At 45.4% G+C, this 19013-nt stretch overlaps 1 protein-coding gene across 2 annotated transcripts in view; it reads left to right on the top strand.

Annotated features, from left to right (window-relative positions):
- The window catches only part of TXNL1 (thioredoxin like 1), a 31094-nt gene that overhangs the window by 261 nt on the left and 11820 nt on the right, over positions 1 to 19013 (top strand). For both annotated transcript variants that reach the window (XM_048504208.1, XM_048504209.1), the window contains exons 2-5: positions 9144 to 9240; positions 9831 to 10004; positions 15325 to 15447; positions 17381 to 17450. In XM_048504208.1, coding sequence (XP_048360165.1) covers positions 9144 to 9240; positions 9831 to 10004; positions 15325 to 15447; positions 17381 to 17450 — 464 coding nt within the window. The remainder of the gene's footprint in view (positions 1 to 9143; positions 9241 to 9830; positions 10005 to 15324; positions 15448 to 17380; positions 17451 to 19013) is intronic.

Below are 19013 nucleotides of genomic sequence, written 5' to 3'. Positions count from 1 at the left end.
TGTGAGGTAGGCCAAGGTGGAAGTGAGGGCTGCGGTTATTCCTCCCTTGGGAATCTCTCGGGAGACAGGCTGCTTTCCCCCTTCTTATGCCAACAACGGCTTACTTGACATGACATGCTTTCCCCTTCTTTCTTATCCTCACAGCAACCCTGTGAGGTAGGCCAGGGTGGGAGAGAACGGACCCACGGCCACTCCGGTAGCTTCAGGGCTGAGCTGGAGATGTGAAATCCGGTTTCCCCAGAGGTCTGCAACCTGTGGCTCTCCAGATGTTCATGGACTACAACTCCCATCAGCCCAATTGGCCATGCTGGCAGGGGCTGATGGGAGTTGCAGTCCATAAACATCTGGAGAGCCACAGGTTGCAGACCTCTTCCCCAGCACTTGGGCAAAATCGCGTGGTCTAGTTTGTTGGGGTTTTCCAAACTGTGTGGCTGTGGTCTGGTAGTTTTTGCTCCTAATGTTTCACCCCCCTCCGTGGCTGGCTTCCTCAAGGTGAGATGCGCTGTGTTGTTAAGAGAAACACACCACACCATGACATTCCTTTGAAAATGCCAGCTATAGAGGGGGAGAGAAACATTAGGAGCAAAAGAAGGGGCTGTGGCTAGGTCACAGGGAGCAACCGGTCGACTTTTGCCTGGCTATGCTGGACTGTGAGGCACTGCACTTAGCCTCGTCCATCGAAAGCCTGGGCATGATCCTGGACCCAATGTTGTCACATGAGGCCCAGGTTGCGTTCTATCATTTACGGCAGGTACAGCAATTGGCCCCGTACCTCTCCCGTTCTGACCCTGCCACAGTACTCCATGCTACAGTCACCTTTAGGCTTGATTATTGTCACTCTCTATACGCTGGCTTGCCTTTGACCGTGACCCAGAAGCTTAAACTCGTTCAGCAAGCGTCAGCCAGACTCCTTACGGGGACATCTAGTTGGGACCGGATTACACCAGTCTTGGATCACCTTCATTGGCTGCCCTTCGAGTTCCAGGTCATGTTCAAGGTGCTGGTCCTAAACTTTAAGGCTATCAGCAGCCTTGGACCTGTATACCTGAGGAACCGCATCTCCCCTTACTGCCCCGCTAGGTCTCTCCGATCATCGGAGAAGGATCTATTAAGAGATCCCTGGGCCAAAACAGATCCAGCTGGCCTCTACTAGGGCCAGGCTTTTACGGCCCTGGCCATTCCTCTGGTGGAACAGGTTCCCTAGAGCACAGGTGTCAAACTCACGAACCTCCAGATGTTATGGACTACAGTTCCCATCATCCCTTGCCAACATGATGCTGGCAGGGGATGATGGGAACTGTAGTCCATAACATCTGGAGGGCTGCGAGTTTGACACCTATAGAGACCAGGACTCTGCGGGATTTGCAGAGTTTCCGCAGTGCCTGTAAAACGGTCCTATTCCCTCAGGCATTCGGCCAGTCGGACTAAGTACGCTCCCCTTTTCATCTTGGCCTCTGGTGGGCTCAGCACGCGCCGGGGTGGGGGTTGGGTTACCGCTGTCCGATATTTGGTTTTTTATCATTGTTTTAAGGGGTACTGTTGTATGTTTTAAAAAAATATTTTAAACTGTTATATTTGTTATGATAAATTGTGTTGTTCGCTGCCCTGAGCCCTTCGGGCAGCCTAAAAATCCTATGTATGTATGTATGCATGCATGCATGCATTCATGCATGAGCGAGCAGCCAGGCCAGACTCAGGTGGAAGAGTGGGGAATCAAACCCAGTTCTCCAGATTAGAATCCACCTGCTCTTAACCATTGCACTATGCTGGCTTTCAGGTGGGTGGGGCGGGCAGGCCCAGCTTGGTGTTTGGCCCATGGGGAAGGGTGGGCAGGAGAACTGGGAAGCTATTTCCAGGCCCAGCAGGCTGCTTGCTGTCACTGCCCCGCCAGGCCCAGCTTAGTGTATGGGCTAAGCCTAGGGGAGGCTGGTGCTGGGGACAGCAGTGGCTTGCCTCTCCGGATTGGTATTTGTGCCGGGATTTAATTTGTGGCAGCAGATTAATTCAGAACTGAGCTTCTATCTGTTGGTGGGACAGAATATTAAAGTGGAACAAAATATCTGTCTGCCGGCTGGGGTTTGACTGCCCACAGGTCATAACCTAAAAACCTTTGCTGTCTTTAAGGTGCTACTGGGCATGAATTAAGAAGCTAAGGCTCTTGGGTCTAATATGCCTTGGTTTTCACTTGCATTTGCTGTGTATTAAAGTTTGGTGCTCTTGGTCCACTTCTCTCTCATCCCTGATTGGGCCACTTCTCTCTCATCCCTGATTTCAAGTTGCTTAAGCACAAGCATTTTATTGTCATTGTGCACGCACAACGAAATTTACAGCAGCATTCCTCGATGCACACAATTTCAGACTCATACCCCATCCTCACTTTCCCCTTCCTCTACCCATCCCTACACAGCCCCAAACACATCAACACGAAGCCACGGCCCTGTCACTTGTAAAAGGTATACAAGCCTCTTTTTTTGGTTGGGAGTTACATTTGCTGTCTACAAACATGCACCATTGCTGTGTAGAAGAGAATGGGGGTGGGAGGGAGAGAGCATTCTTTTCCTCTTCAATGATATGCATTTGTCCAATATGTAATTATCTGAAGGAATTTCCTGCCACAAGATATGCTGATGGTCACTGTGTTGTATAGCTTCAGAAGGTTTCCCCTGACTTCCCTGGAATTGGTTCTGGTGGGTTTTCCGGGCTGTGTGGATCTTGTTCCTAACGTTTTGCCTGCATCTGTGGCTGGCATCTTCAGAGGTGTATCACAGAGAAAAGTCTATTTCTCACTGTGTCTAGTGAGAAGGGAAAGTTTAGTATGGTATATTGTCCATGTCCCAGAGTGGGGAACCAATCATTAAGTGTTTGTGTTGAACTTGCTATGCAAAGGTGTGGTTGAATGCATTGTATTGCTGGTGGGGTTATCAGTCCATTTTTTAAGTACTGGGAGCCAAGCTCTCCTAATTTTCAGAGTCTCTTCTTTCTTACTGAAGTTGTCTTGGTGTTTGTGAATTTCAATGGCCTTCCTATGCAGTCTGACATAGTAACCTTCTGAATTGTCCAGAATTTCAGTGTTCTCAAATAAAATGTTCTGTCCAGTTTTTTTTTAACACATGTTCTGCAATTGAAGATTTTTCAGGATGACACTGTCGGCTTAACCTACTTTGCAGTGTTGTAGTGAGGATAAGATGGGGAAGAGGAGAATGTTGTAAGCCATTTTAGGTCCCCACTGGAGAGAAAAATGGGGTGTAACTGAAGTAAGTAGTATATAGTATTTTTTAAATCAGTCAAATTAGTTTTCTGTACTGGGTTATCCTGTTCTTCCTGGATGTACTTGTATCCACCCTTCTTATAGCATTTAGTAAGTTGATTTTTGTTCTAGTAATTTGGCCGACACCCTGGATTCTCCAGTCTGGTTTCATTAATACCCTGTGACTAATCACAGTACTTCCTGCTTGGGATACACTGTCAGTGAAGGATAGCTGTCAAGGGTACATACTCGGAAACTCACAAATGCATCAGATCTTGCATCTGTGATTCCCTGTGTTGGGTTGTACTTGGGGCAGTGAATCCTGCTCCCCCCATTAAAAAGTTATGGACTTTGAGCAAGAGGGGGAAATTATGATGTAACCCTGTTTGGAGACCTTCATTAGAGAGAAAAGTGAGATAAAATTGACCTGAACAGCCTAGGCTAGCCTGATCTGATCGGCTCTTGGAAGCTAAGCAGGGTTAGTCACAGTTTGAATGGGAGACCGCCAAAGAAGTTCATGGTCACAACACAGAGGCAAGCAATGGCAATGAGATAAAATAAATAAAGCCAACTAAACTTGCTGTCTTCACTACATCCTGTGTCAGTGAATTCCACAGGTTAACTTTGCTGTAAGTGAGGAAAGACTTCCTTTTGTCTGTCTTTGGTTCCCAGATAACTTACCTTGTGTGTATTGTTGGCAGTAGCTTATATGGAACAAGTTGGTGGTGCATAATACATGCTGATAGCATAGAAATTAATGTCATGGTTTCATAATGAACTCCAGTTTATTTTATGCTTTCCCAAGACCATTTTTTAAAGTAGATATTAAAAATGTGGCTTTCTGTGGCCGAATTCTGTCAATTGGCTAATCTTTTTTTTTTCATGGTTAGGTAGTTACCGGTAGCACTGAACTTAAAACTTGTTTTCTGTATTTTAATAGTTTTTGCACCTCTCTTGCTGTGCAGCCGTGGGAAATTGCTCCACCTTTAATCCACACAGTGCCAGATTGTACTACATGAATAACGCTTACAGATCTTTTGTGTTCAACCACTGCGAGGGATTCTGATTCTCCAACAAGGGAGCAAACCCAGATATTATCCAAACCACAACCGTGATCAGACTCACCCCTGAGATTCTGAAATAGCCTCAATTTGCAAAGCTCACAGATTTGACTTCATGGTTGTCCCTTATTATTTTGGTTGTGCCATATTGAATAAATCGGTTTGGTCCAACCTTTTGTAAAAACAAATTATGATCCTGCAGTCTTTTAACGTGTTAATTTTTAACAAAAAGACCTTGATGCATCTCTGGCCCATGTCTTGATCTACGCAGGTATTTATGGTGAAGACATTTGAATGGTATTTCAACAGTACAGAATTTTTTCCTACTCTGTGGCCACTTCCTCTTAGTTACCGTTCACACCTGATTATCAACAGAACAAAGCACAGTTTTGGTGTGTGTTTTTTCCCCACTGCAGAGAGGATGTGAAAAATGAATGAGGTGGTTGGGGTGAAAGAATGGAGGTAACTATCCAATTCATTGATGACTCCGGAGGAAGTTGTGGCTTTTCTACTGCTTAAGGACACTTACAGTGCCATCCTATGTGGTATTAGTACAGTGGTTCTCAACCTTCCTAATGCCTTTAATACGGTTACTCATGTTGTGGTGACCCCCAACCCTAACATTTATCCATTTTACAGATGGAGAACACTGATGCAGAGAGTCCTAGGCGACCCCTGTGAAAGGGTCATTTGACCCCCAAAGGGGTCCCGACCCACAGGTTGAGAACCGCTGTATTAATAGAATATAAAGCAGTTGAAATCATTGCACTTAGGTTAATAGCTAGAGGAGCTCTGTATTGGGGTTCTCTGTTGGAATGCCTGTCCGCACTGACTCCCAATGAGGGACATTTGGCACAGGCATGAGGAATGATTGCCCAAATCCTAAAAAACCTTATTCCTACTATCTGGTAGGGTTGCAAGGGGGGGAAATAAGCCGCAGAAGGCCATTGCGTTCACATCCTGCATGTGAGCTCCCAAAGGCACCTGGTGGGCCACTGCAAGTAGCAGAGAGCTGGACTAGATGGACTTTGGTCTGATCCAGCTGGCTTGTTCTTATGTTCCTAACTCTCTTGAACTGGTGGGCCATCACCTGGGGTTTTTTCGGAGTGGTGGGGAGATGAGGATTAGGAACCAAACTGAGCTACCCTGGTCTAAATTCAAATGCAGAGTTTTTGGAAGGGCGGAAACCAGTGTTAAGAGCAGGTGGATTCTAATCTGGAGAACCGGGTTTGGTTCCCTGCTCCACGTGAGTGGCAGAGGCTTATCTGGTGAACCAGATGTGTTTCTGCACTCCTACATTCCTGCTGGGTAACCTGGGGCTAGTTGTTTGAAGCTCTCTCAGCCCCACCTGCCTTGTGAGGTGTCTGTTGTGGGGAGAGGAAGGGAAAGGAGTTTGTAAGCCACCTTGAGTCTACTGACTCTTTTTCTTCTCCTCAGTTCAGGGCAACTGGCTAGCTCTGACAGACCAGACAGGATAAGTAATGGTCTGCTCAGAGCGCGGATTAATTCCCCTTTGGGTGACACAGTAGAGATTAGCTGGCCGCATTATCCAGCCAGGCACGCCTTTGGACCAGGGGAAAAGGTCAATTGCCAACCGCCTTTCTGCCCAGGTTGGCAACACAAGATGGATCCCCAAACCCTCTGAGATGCATCCATTTTGTGTGGGGCTGTGTCTTGCTCTTATGCCAGTCTTTGGTTCCCATTCCTTTTTATGGCACCCCTTAGTGGGAGGAGGCGTCTGGCTGCTTACACCTGCCTGTCCTGCTTTATAGAAGAGAACGTGAGTAAATCCGTGTAGATCCCTCATGGCAGCTTGTTTTGCTCTTCTGTGCTTTTCTCAGGAGACTGAGTTGTGCAGTTGAAAGCAGCTCTGTGTGTTTTTGTTCCTGAATGGTTACAGCACTTGAATACTGAAGGACACTGGGAACAAGGTTCCGCAAATAGGGCTCTCCCACGGCAGAGTCTCCTTCCCCTGAGATCTTCATGAAGTGGAGATTGTGACTGGGAAGTAGGATTTGTCTCACTTGCACAGGGCTGTGAGAATCTGATGCCTCCTCCCCCCATCCCCCATTGCTTAGAATTTGGAAACCATGGGCACGGGCCAGAGGACCTGAAAACCACTAACGTTTGACTGTACTCTTCCCACCGAAAGATCTGTCTTGCAACTTCATCCGCCACGTGCTGGACCACCTTTGTTTCAGAGCATTAGTTTTAGTGGAGCATTCTGAAACAAAGGAGGTCCAGCACGTGGCGGATGAAGTTCTACTTAGATCTTTTGATAGAAAAGAGTATAGTACGTCAAGCCCACATTTGTGGGTCTGAGAGCAGCAGTGGCATAGTGGCTAAGAGCAGGTGCACTCTAATCTGAAGAACCAGGAGATTCCCCGCTCTGCCGCCTGAGCTGTGGAGGCTTGTCTGGGGAATTCAGATAAGCCTGTACCCTCCAACACATGCCAGCTGGGTGACCTTGGGCTAGTCACAGCTTCTCGGAGCTCTCTCAGCCCCACCTACCTCACAGGGTGTTTGTTGTGAGGGAGGGAAGGGAAAGGAAATTGTAAACCCCTTTGAGTCTCCTGTATGAGAGAAAGGGGGGATATAAATCCAACTCTTCTTTTTCTGAGACTTGAGAGCCCTTGGGTATGGGTCCCACAAATTGTCAAAGGCATGTTGTTAGCATTCACAAATTGCCCAGGGATCGGGGGCGGGGGGCAGGGGATGTTATGAGCAATTATTGTGGCTATCTCCTCCTCTTGGACTTCTTTTTGTAATATTCAGAATAAGCAAGAAGGTGGTCTGTTGTACTGTCAAGATGTGGTGTGTTTTAATACGCAAGGAGTGATAAACATCCCCAGAAAGCCAGAATGCACTGAGCCCTAGTATTTCAGGAAACAATTACTGTTCTAGTGGCTTTTCAGTTGGCTATAGTCCCTGAGCCCTATGGAGAAGTGTTAAAAAAATTACCAAAGCAGCTAATGCTGAACTAAGGTGACAAATACCAATTTCTAGTAAGGTCGGAGATCCAGTGTAGAAACCAATTACGTTTCAGCGGCTCCACTGGTGAGCTTTCATTATGCCTCTTACTGAGAAAACGACTCCTGTCTTTGCTGAAGCTAGATGTTGTGCCAAAAGCAGGGATCCTGCTGGAAGAATTTCTCACACATCTCCTTCCACACTCAGATTGTTTTAGCTGAAATGGGATGCCCTTGCGTTGCATGCTTTCCTGCTTCTGCAGGTGAAAGTCAGTGGGCTGGCACAGGGAGACCAGCGATAAGCTGACATCCTGTTAACACTGTTTAATTGCCTAAATATTAATAGGACACGTTAAATGATGCTGAAATTACATAGTGGGATCCCAGTTTCATCAAGCTATGCCCAGTAGTGCAGGCTGAAGTCCCTAGTACTTGATTCAAGTAAGTCTGTGTAACATGATTTTCCTTCTTGTAAGGAGACTCAAAGGGACTTTCAAGCTCCTTTCCCTTCCTCTCCCCACAACAGACACCTCAGGTGGGGCTGAGAGAGTTATGAGAGAACTGTGGCTAGCCCAAGGTCACCCACCAGGAATGTACAAGTGGGGGAAACATATCCGGTTCACCAGATAAGCCTCTGCCTCTCAGGTGGAGGAGTAGGGAATCAAACCCGGTTCTCAAGATTAGAATTCATCCACTCTTATCCACTACACCACGCAGCGCTACTGTTGCCTGTGTGGAAGAGCCCTCTTGAATAGTTCAGGTTTGCAGTTTGCAGAAAGTCAGGATAGTTGGAGTCTCCCTGTTCTCCTCCGGCAGACCATTCCACAAGACAGAGACCACCGCAGAGAAGGTGCATGTACGAGCAGCTGTTGATTTTGCCCATTTGTTGGTTGGTACCAGTGGACTTGAGGGAAGCTATGATGGTGGAGTGTGAAAGGAGAGATAGTTTCACTGATATAATGGTCCAAGGACATGAAGCAGTGGTGGGATTCAAAAATTTTAGTAACAGGTTCCCATGGTGGTGGGATTCAAACTGTGGCGTAGCACCAATGGGGCTGGGCTGGGCACAACGGGGGCGTGGCTGGGCATTCCAGGGGTGGGGCATTCCTGGGCGGGGCTGTGGCAAGGATGCAGCCGCTGCGCCGGTCCTTGGGTGGGAAACGAAGGTGCAGGCTGCCACACAGGCGCAGGCTGCCACGCACGCTGGTGCACCTCCTGCTAGAGTGCTTCAAGTTCTGCACGCTACTGCTGAGAGGAGGGGCGTAACTAAGACAAAAATCACGTGGCAAAATCACCAATTAGTAACCCCCTCTCGGCACACACAAATAATGAGTAACCTACTCTCGGGAACCTGTGAGAACCTGCTGGATCCCACCTCTGACATGAAGGACTTTGCGTTTAATAGCCAGGTGCTTCAATTGAGCTTGGTGATTGACAGTTGGCAAGTGAGGTACGCCTGCTGAATGGGAGTAATATGCATATTCCATCTAGCTCCCTGTAGTAGCCGAGCTGCAGCATTCTGCACCAACTGAAGTGATCAGATTCATTTTCATGGGAGGGCATAGCAGTAGTCTAGAATAAAGCCAGCGTGGCATAGTGCTTAAGAGCAGTGGAGTCTGATCCGGAGAACCAGGTTTGATTCCCCACTCCTCCACATGAAGCCTGCTGGGTGACCTTGGGCTAGTCACAGTTCTCTCAGAACTCTCTCAGCCCTGTCTACCTCACAAGCTGTCTGTTGTGGGGAGAGGAAGGGAGGAGGTTTGTAAGCCGCTTTAGACTCCTTATAGTAGATAAAAGCGGGATATAAATCCAAACTCTTCTTCTTCAAACATGAGGTGTTCATGTGTTTTCTTTCCTTCCCAACAGATGTGGGCCGTGTTTAAGGATAGCTCCTGCTTTCAACTCTCTGAGCAATAAATATCCCCAAGCAACCTTTTTGGAAGTCGATGTACATCAGTGTCAGGTGAGTAGTTGTCGTTCTTGTTGATATGGTTATATGCAAGTAATATTTGCTAGCTGTTGGCAAGTATTTTCCTTTATTTAAAACAGATTTACCGGACAACCCATTGATGGTTGCTGAATGTAACTGCTATAAGGAATTAACTGAAGTTCAAAGTGCTTGTGTTGACCTTTGAAACTCCACGTGGCCTGTTTGTATTTCCTACAAATATCTGCCTTCTGAAAAGGATGCATGACTTGTGCTGTCAGGTTTCCATAGCAACTGCTGCAAGTTTCACACAGGGTTCCCATGTCTTTTGCATGTTCCCTGTGAAGGAGCCAATGCCCACTTTAACTGGTTTATTTATTACAGCTTAGGTTTTTGGTAGTACAAAGTTCAAAAGTTGGCAAGTAGACAGTCCTCTGTCTCCACAGGATCAATGTTCAAGCTGTTTCTCAATGAAAATTGAATCAACTTTGGTGGATATGACCAGATTTGTTACAATTGCTAATGTTTGGATGTGGAATATCTACTCCTCCCTTGCAAAATTGGAGAATACGGCTACAGGATGCTAGCAACTGACCTTTCCTTTTCAATATTTTTTTGCATTCTAGGGAACAGCTGCAACCAATAATATATCAGCCACCCCGACGTTTCTTTTCTTCCGGAACAAAGTTCGAATCGACCAGTATCAAGGCGCGGAGGCTGTGGGGCTAGAAGAGAAAATCAAGCAGCACCTAGAGAATGACCCAGGAAACAATGAGGATACTGACATTCCAAAGGGATACGTAGGTTCATTTATTTCAATATTGTTCTAATGATCTGTAGTTGCTCTGCTTTATGAATGTATGCTACGAGTAGCCAGTAGGATTGGCATAGGTCAAATGCTGCTGCCTGACACCCCCCCTCCCCACCACCTCATCATCCAGGGACAAACCCTGAGCCCTCCGGGGGAGGGCGGTATATAAATATAATAAATAAATAAATAAACCAATCTGTATAGCAACACTTCTCCTGCTACTCATCTACTAGAACTGGAGGCAATTCCAAACAGGATCACAAGCAATCATGCATGACAAAGTTCACTGCTTAGGATCACCAAGACTAACTCATTACAATGATCATCTTTGAAATATTAAAATTAATGTTATTATCTTTGAAATATTAAAAGTTATCAAGCCTCTTTCTGGTTAAAATATTTCATTTCCATTCTGATAGTTAAAGCTTTAAAAATAGTTGACCTTCTTATAGAATCATAGAGTTGGAAAAGGCCAGAAGGGCCATCCAGTCCAACCCCCTGCCATGCAGGAATACACAATCAAACCACTCCTGACAGATGGTCATCCAGCCTCTGTTTAAAAGCCTCCAAAGAAGGACCCCTTCCGCACATGCAGAATAATGCACTTTCAATTTGCAAGTGGGTTTTGCTATTTCATACAGTTGCAAAGTGCACTGAAAATGGATTGCAAGTGCATTATTCTACATGTCCAGAGGGGGCCAAGGAGACTTCACCACACTCCAAGGCAGCGCATTCCACTTCCAAACTGCCCTTACTGTCAAGGCTAGATCTGTCTTTGACTGGTCAAATGCCAGAATGGGCTATGGAGTTTCTGTGTATTCATTGGGGCCTCTTTTGTGAGTTTCCCCTTCCTACTGCATTTTTGTTTGCTTCCTGGAAACCTGTTCCTCTGTTGCAGCAGCAGCAGGTCAGCGGAAAAGAGAAATCCAGAGAGTCTGAAAGCGTGTATGGGAATAGTTGGGCACTTGTGAGACACACTCGATTGTGGGTCTCATGAATTATAGTGTTATACCTTATTTAGCCAATCATTATTTGGGTTGCTTTTCATGCATTTATTTGTGTGTTTGAGGGGAGAGAGGGGACAACAGTGAACTGCAGAAGGAGAGGAGGCAAGAAAGTCTTCTTCTGTGATATCTGCTGGCAGAACCTTGGATCCCACCTCTTTTCCTTGATACATTCAGGTGTGGGCTTTGAATGCATGGTAATAAGACAGCACAAAGTGCTGAGTAGATAATGTGTGCATTACGCCTGTTAAAATATTATCCTATGTGTTAACATATCACTGTGAACAGAACAGAAAACTTGCACAGCAGATGCAGGGCTAGACATTTCCCATGCTCAGATTGCCTTTTCTAAGAAATTTTTTGCAAAGCATCCTTAATGTGAGGAAAATATTCCAAAAAGCATTATTTCCCTTCCCCCACCCCATGTAGTCTAAAGTATAACAGTCCCGTATTGTCTGGTTCCACTGCATGCGTAGACCCATTCTTATTTATATATATAAATATATAAATAAGCCATATATATATATTCCTGAATTGGGCTAAGAGATGTTTTGCACAGGAGAGGAGCAGGCTAGTCTGTATCCCACCCACGGTACCTTAATTAATTAGGACCGCAGCAACACTACTTCTGTTTCAGGCCACTAAAACCATCTTCGGGCAAGTGGGCCAACTTCTCCTCAGACAGCAAATTCTAGGTTTGGACTCGGGTTGAAAGAAATCGTGACTGGCTTTCGGCAAACCCCTTTTCGTGCGTTTTCCGTGCTTGAGTCTCACCTTCTGCACTTGAGCGTTATGGATCAAAGTCTTGCCTGACAGCTGGATTAGCAAACACATGTAAATGAGATGCTTAATGTGACAAAACACTCAACTGGAGCTGTCATTCTCCTGACAGCTTCTGAGCCATGTTTGTCTCAATGTTCCTGCTTGAAAAAGAGGTCCATTTTTGCCCTCTTCCCCAAATATTAATGAAACCATTGACTCAGTTCTTAACATTTTGGTGGAGCGCCAAGGCCTCTAATAGTTCTACAAGCCTGAATGGTTCCAGTTTGATTTCTGGGGTGTTGCAAAGGTTTGTGTCCCATCCAATCCAATTCATTAGCTGGGCAAACAGCTTTACAGAAACCTGGAATCTCTTTAAATTGAAAAAAAAAACTAATAAAAACCATCGCTTTTGCTATGTGAAGTACTGTACTTTAAATTCACAGCTGAATAGATTCTGACTCTCTCTCACAGATACTGCTTAGTTTACCTTTCCAGCTGAGCCTTTCTTATATAAGTAGCCATGAATATTGTCTGTGAATTGATGTTTGCCCTATCACCAGGAATACTGCTTGAATTCGTACTCGTTCAGATCTACGAATGTTGTTTCTACCGCTGTGTTCATTCATCTAGTGTGAGCGTAAACAGTAATGCTAATTAAGGGGAGCGTTGCATATAATGTGGCAGCTTTAACTTCTGAAGAACCCCCAACTCTATGTACACTGCAATGCAGTTTTGGAGTTGTAAAGCTTAAAAGTTGCCTTGGCTAAGTGGAGAGTTTTCAGAATTAGTCTTTTCTCTAGCTCTCTTTTATTTGGGCATTTGTAGCTTGCTTGTCTCCCCACTGGAAAGCCAAAGCAGCTTACAAAAAATATCACATTACTATTTAAACAGACATATAATTTAAATAAAAACAGGCTATTGTGGGTTTTCTAGGCTGTGTGGCTTTCTCCAAGTTTTATCTCCGAATGTTTTGTTTGCATCTATGGCTGGTCTCTAGAGGCATGTCACAATAGCATGTGTTTCTCTGCCGTTGATTTGGCAATACCTTAAATCAAAACACTTCAGGAGGTTCTGCTGTCGTCGTCGTCTTCTTCTTCTTCTTCTTCTTCTTCTTCTTCTTCTTCTTCTTCTTCTTATTATTATTATTATTATTATTATTATTATTATTATTATTGTTATTGTTATTGTTATTGTTATTATTATAATTATTATCAACTAATCAAGTAATTAATTAACTAATTAATTAATTAATTAATTAATTAATTTGATAGACCGCCCTACCCCCGAAGGACTCAGGGCAGTGTACAATAAAACCAACAACAAGTAATAATAAAACATAATGCAACAATATAAATCAAAGTACATTAAAATCCATTAAAACAGTAGCAACAGTTATTGTGGGTTGCTATCTTGCCTGGAGAAATATGTTACAACTGTTAGCTGAAAGCTATACTGGTGATTATTCTTTCTTACAACTAGTACCTATGGGCCAAGCTGCCATTGAACTCCTTTATATCCGGAAAGTAGGATCCGGAAATAGGATCTTGGATAGAGATGTAAATTTTCTGGAATTTGTGGGGAAAAAAAGCATAAGGAAAACCATAAAAAAAAGCAAAGGAAAACTCTGGGGAAAATGTATGCAGCACTTATTTTCTCATCAGACCTAAACTACTTTTCCGCTTTAACTAGTATGATGATGCATTGTTCATCACTTTTTGAAACATAAAGTGCATCTTGAGTACATAAAGTACATCTTGAGTACATGTCTGAAATTTAAAAGCTCTGCTGCACCCTGTGGTAGCTACACACTTAGATCTTATTTTTTGCCGTTTGGTAAGGGAAAAAAAGACAGGTGAAAATGGAAGCTTGAAGGCCCAGGCAGAAAGACCCATGGAGAGCCCCTGCCAATCTAAATAGGCACACCTGGATGGATCATTGGTCTGACTGAGTACAAGGCAGCTCCGTGTGTTCAAGGCGTACCAGGAAGAGAAATAGATCATACAGCAACATTTCTCTTAAGATGCCAGCCATAGACACAGGGGAAACATTCAAAACAGAAACTCCCAGACCCTGGCCACACAGCCCAGAAACCCCACAACAGCTAACTGATCTTACAGTGTCTGAGTCATTATCACTATGGCCCCTTCCGCACACGCAAAATAATGCGTTTTCAAACCACTTTCACAACTGTTTGCAAGTGGATTTTGCTATTCCGCACAGCTTCAAAGAGCACTGAAAGTAGTTTGAAAGTGCATTATTCTGCATGTGCGGAATGAGCCTTTGAGTGTCAGGGCCGGCACCTAGTTGATTGAGGTGCATTCCTAATTCCATGTATTGGCTACATAATATATGGATGGTGATTGTATCTGGGTGATTGAGATGCGTTCCTGCCAATGGCACTGCTTTTGTAGATATATGTACTTAGCCTGCTATATGTTACCACCGATGCAATGGAACATTCTTTTCTTGATCTTCCTTCTATGGTTTCACATGCTTGGTAGATAACTAGACTTACCCCTGACACACTCTCTACTCCCATGGGAAACAGGATGTATCTGTTGCTCCGTGGGGGTAGGAGGCCAGGTGGCTTTATCTCTATCTGTCGCTGACCTTAGGCTCTGAAGTAACCCTTTCTCATGTTCTTTGGGAAAATGGGAGGGGGGATTATTTCCTTAATTAGGATGGGATAAGATGCCCTCACTTCTTCAGTTAAAAGAACCTTCAGAATAAATCCAGTGTTCCTTTTTGTTTAACTTGATGCGGGATGGCATGAGTTCTGTCTGTTACTCAGGTTATTAACGTACGCAAGGCATCACTTGATATTACAGTCCGTCAAGTGATAAGTGAGCATGTGTGAACATGTCCTTGATTTTCTACTGTAAGACCAGTAGAGAATTTTTAGCTGTAATGAAGCGGTGAATATGTTCCAGGCATCAGAACTCCTCCGTTGAGAGTGTTATCAAGCTTTTTGGACATGGGAAACAGATTTCTGTGTTATCTGATCTTTTCCTCAGTGATCTTTTCATGCATTTTCACCCGGGTCTGGAAAAGGAGAAAATTGGTACTGATTTGTAAATTATGCAAATATGTGGACAAAAAAGGGTGATGGTGATGAAGTTCTCCTCAGGCTTCTTGTACTTTGGTGTGCTGCTACTCAAACATGATAGCCCTGTTTAGATATGTGAAGGGATGTCATGTTGATGAGGGAACAAGCTTGTTTTCTGCTGCTCCAGAGACTAGGACCAGGAGTAATGGGTTCAAGGTGAAGGAAAAGAGATTCCACTTAAACCTCAGGAAAAACTTCCTGACAGTAAGGGCTGTTCGACAGTGGAATGCACTACCTCGGAGTGTGATGGAGTCTCCTTTGGAGGTTTTAAAAGAGCTTCTGGGTGGCCATCTGTCAGGAGTGCTTTGATTGTGTGTTCCTGCATTGCAGGGGGTTGGACTGGATGGCCCTTGTGGTCTCTTCCAACTCTATGATTTATGTCTTGCGTGCCTACGCAGCACAGCCAGTTAATCCATGTTGCTTCCTGTTCCTGTCAGATGGATTTGATGCCGTTTATCAACAAAGCCGGCTGCGAATGCCTTAACGAAAGCGATGAACACGGGTTTGATAACTGTTTACGTAAAGACTCTTCTTTCCTGGAATCGGACTGTGATGAGCAGGTACTTGACTTCCAAAGAATGTTAAATGTGCACTTCTAAGGGACAGAGGTCCTGTGTGTGTGAGGGGGGGGGCAGGCAGAGAAAGAGAGAAGCTTTCTTAACATTGCGATCTTGTGCAGAGTCACTGCCGTTTAAGCATGTTGATTTGAGCAAGCTCATAGTGCAGTTCCATGCACCGTTAATCTGGTCTTATCCCATTGAAATGAATTGATCTTAGACTGGTAACTCTTCTTAGCATTGCACTGTTAGACTGGAGTAATTCTGCCTAGGAGAGATTTGTTGTTTTATTTTGTTTTTTTTAATTTTAACTTCATTTTTTTAAAAAAAAACGATTGTAAACTGCCTTGAACGATGAGGAAAGGCAAGATATAAATATGTTAATGAATAAATATTAGGCCTGAGTCCAGACCGTACCCAGCAGAACACAGCTAGCAGAGTGGCATTTCTCAGTATCCTCAGCCCTACTCAGTGGCCTGTAATTCTCCTCCTGCGAGGTCAAAGAATGCTTGGAGCTGCGTGGACATCTATAGTAGAAGGGGGAAATGGGCACAAATTGTCTTCCCCTCCTCTGCCAGTGGAAGTGCCAGCATAATTGCTGTAGCACCAGCAGCGTGGCATCTTTGGATCCAGCGCATTATATCTGAAACTTTTTTTAAATCCAGATTGTGAGGATAGCCTTAAAGAGAGAGTGATTGGCCCAGGGTGTCCAAGTGGAACTTTCTGCCTTAATGAGGGTTAATGGCCCCAGGCCCCATTTCTATTCTGATGTACTTACTCACTGATTCATAATGGGGGATTTGTATTGTCCCGGGGTGGTGGTGGTGGTGGTGGTGGTGTAACGTACATATTTTAGGCAATTGGACAAAGTGAGGCATTTCGGATTTTAGACGGCCTTTTCTTCTGGCCACAATTTCCAGAGTGGAAGAGTCGTTTCATGCTGCTCGCCCTGCCCCAGAGGCATAGCAAAGGGGGAAAGCACCCAGTGCACCAGTGCGTCCTCCGCCCCAGCCATGCCCCCAGAACAGTGATGGCGAACCTTTTTGAGACCGAGTGCCCAAATTGCAACCCAAAACCCACTTATTTATCGCAAAGTGCCGACACGGCAATTTAACCTGAATACTGAGGTTTTAGTTTAGAAAAAACGGTTGGCTCCGAGGCACACGTTACTCAAGAGTAAGCTTAGTGAAGCAACCGTGCAATGCTTCAAATGGGTGAATCACGATCCTAGGAGGGTTTACTCAGAAGCAAACCCCATTGCCAGCTTACTCCCAGGTAAAGGATCATGCCCAGGCCAGCCTAGATTTGTGTGTGTGTGGGGGGGTGATTTTCCACCCCCCTCCCACATGACGAACTCTGTGTGTGCGTGCCCACAGAGAGGGCTCTGAGTGCCACCTCTGGCACCTGTGCCATAGGTTCGCCACCACTGCCCCAGAATGTCCTTGCCACACACACCCCACCCGCCCCCTCGGAGCTATGTCTCTGCCATGCCCCGATGATAAAATCCCTAATCTTTGATTTCTCCTCTTGGTCCTTAAGAAAGTGGCATGCAGCAACCTGGATTCAAACAGAAATGGCCCCTCCCAGCTTGCATATGTAATGAACTGTATGTAAAAATTGGCCATGCTGGCAGGGGCTGATGGGAATTGTAGTTCCATGCACATCTAGAGTGCCATAGGTTCGCCACCACGGTCTTAGGGTTTTTGTTCCCTTGGCAACAGCTCGGGAATTCTCTGAGATGGTTCTTTACTGGATGGATGGTCACAGGTGAAAGGTTGATAACCTCTGCTCTAACTGGCTTGTGATATGCTGTGAGGTCTGTTTGTCACTGCTATGAACAGGCATTGCAGTTCGAACCAAACAAGATTGTTAAATGATGTTAATTACAGACAGATTTGAAATCTCTCTTACGGCTATTTTTTTCCCCCTTCCACAGCTGCTCATTACCGTTGCTTTTAACCAGCCTGTCAAGCTTTATTCTATGAAATTTCATGGGCCCGATAACGGTGAGCAAAAAGACTTTTCTTGGAACGTAGTTTTTTCCTCATGTGACCTGTTGAGGATACTTTTTTAGTGCTGTCGTGATTTTGATCGTGTGAAGCACAAGCCCGTCATTTCCGCTCCCTCAAAGCCTCTTACTTTTCCTACTTCCTTCCCTGTCTCTCCTTTTGCTTTGCTTCGTTACGAGTCCAGTCTCCCTCCTGGTATTTATCTGACCGTTTCTTCCCTAGCCATCTCAGGTCTCAAAATGAAACTGTAGCTACAGTGGTGGGATCCAAAAATTTTAGTAACAGGTTCCCATGGTGGTGGGATTCAAACTGTGGCGTAGCGCCAATGGGGCTGGGCGGGGCACGAGGGGGCAGGGCCAGCCATTCCGGGGGTGGGGCATTCCTGGGCGGGGCTGTGGCAAGGATGCAGCCGCTGCGCCGGTCCTTGGGCAGAAAACGAATGCACACAGGCGCAGGCTGCCACGCACGCCGGTGCACCTCCTGCTAGACTGCTTCAAGTTCTGCGCGCTACTGCTGAGGAGCAGAGGAGGGGTGTAACTAAGGCAAAAATCATGTGGCAAAATCACCAATTAGTAACCCACTCTCGGCACACACAAATAATTAGTAACCTACTCTCGGGAACCTGTGAGAACCTGCTGGATCCCACCTCTGTGCAGCTGCCATTTTGGATTGCGCAGGCACGCGGGGCTCTTCGCTCCAGGTTGGGGGACTCTTGGAGATCTGAGGGTGCAACTTGGGAAGGTCGGGGATTTCAGCTGGTTCTAGTGCCGTAGAGTCCACCCTCCAAAGGGTCCATTTTCTCCAGAGGAACTGGTCTCTGTAGTCCAGAGATGTAATTCCTGGGGATCCCACGTGAAAGCTGGCATTCTTAGCCTCATGAGATACTGACATTTAAAAAGATTTTATCTTATTTTTTAAATTTAAGCTTTTTAAATTTCCACTTTGAGTGGGTTTTTTCATCCACATTCTGGAGCCTAGTTGACAAATTGGGCACTTTTACACATGCAAAATAATGCACTTTCAATCCACTTTCACAATTGTTTGCAAGTGGATTTTGCTATTTCACACAGTAAAATCCAGCTGCAAAGTGCATTGAAAGTGGATTGGAAGTGCATTATTCTGCATGTGCGAAAGTGCCCTTAGATAGGGAGAAGGAGGAGGAGTTTGGATTTATATCCCCCCCTTTCTCTCCTGTAAGGAGATTCAAAGGGGCTTACAATCTCCTTTCCCTCCCCACCCCCACAACAAACACCCTGTGAGGTGTGTGGGGCTGAGAATGCTCAGAAGAGCTGTGACTAGCCCAAGGTCACCCAGCTGGCGTGTGTTGGAGTGCACAGGCTAATCCAGTTCCCCAGATAAGCCTCCACAGCTCAGGCGGCAGAGCGGGGAATCAAACCAGATTCTCCAGATTAGAGCGCACCTGCTCTTAACCACTACGCCACTGTTGAGTCTTATCACTCAACTGACACTGCCTTCATCTGGTCCAAGGAATCTTTTTCTGTTGCCGTAACGTCAGATGGTTGCTCATTTGATTGGGAGAAGATACTGCCATTAATCAAA

The sequence above is a fragment of the Sphaerodactylus townsendi genome, linkage group LG07 (assembly GCF_021028975.2).
Source record: "Sphaerodactylus townsendi isolate TG3544 linkage group LG07, MPM_Stown_v2.3, whole genome shotgun sequence".
NCBI classification, from domain to species: Eukaryota; Metazoa; Chordata; class Lepidosauria; order Squamata; family Sphaerodactylidae; genus Sphaerodactylus; species Sphaerodactylus townsendi.
The sequence above is the reverse complement of the archived record's forward strand: the minus strand, read 5'-3'. Positions and strand labels throughout refer to the sequence as shown.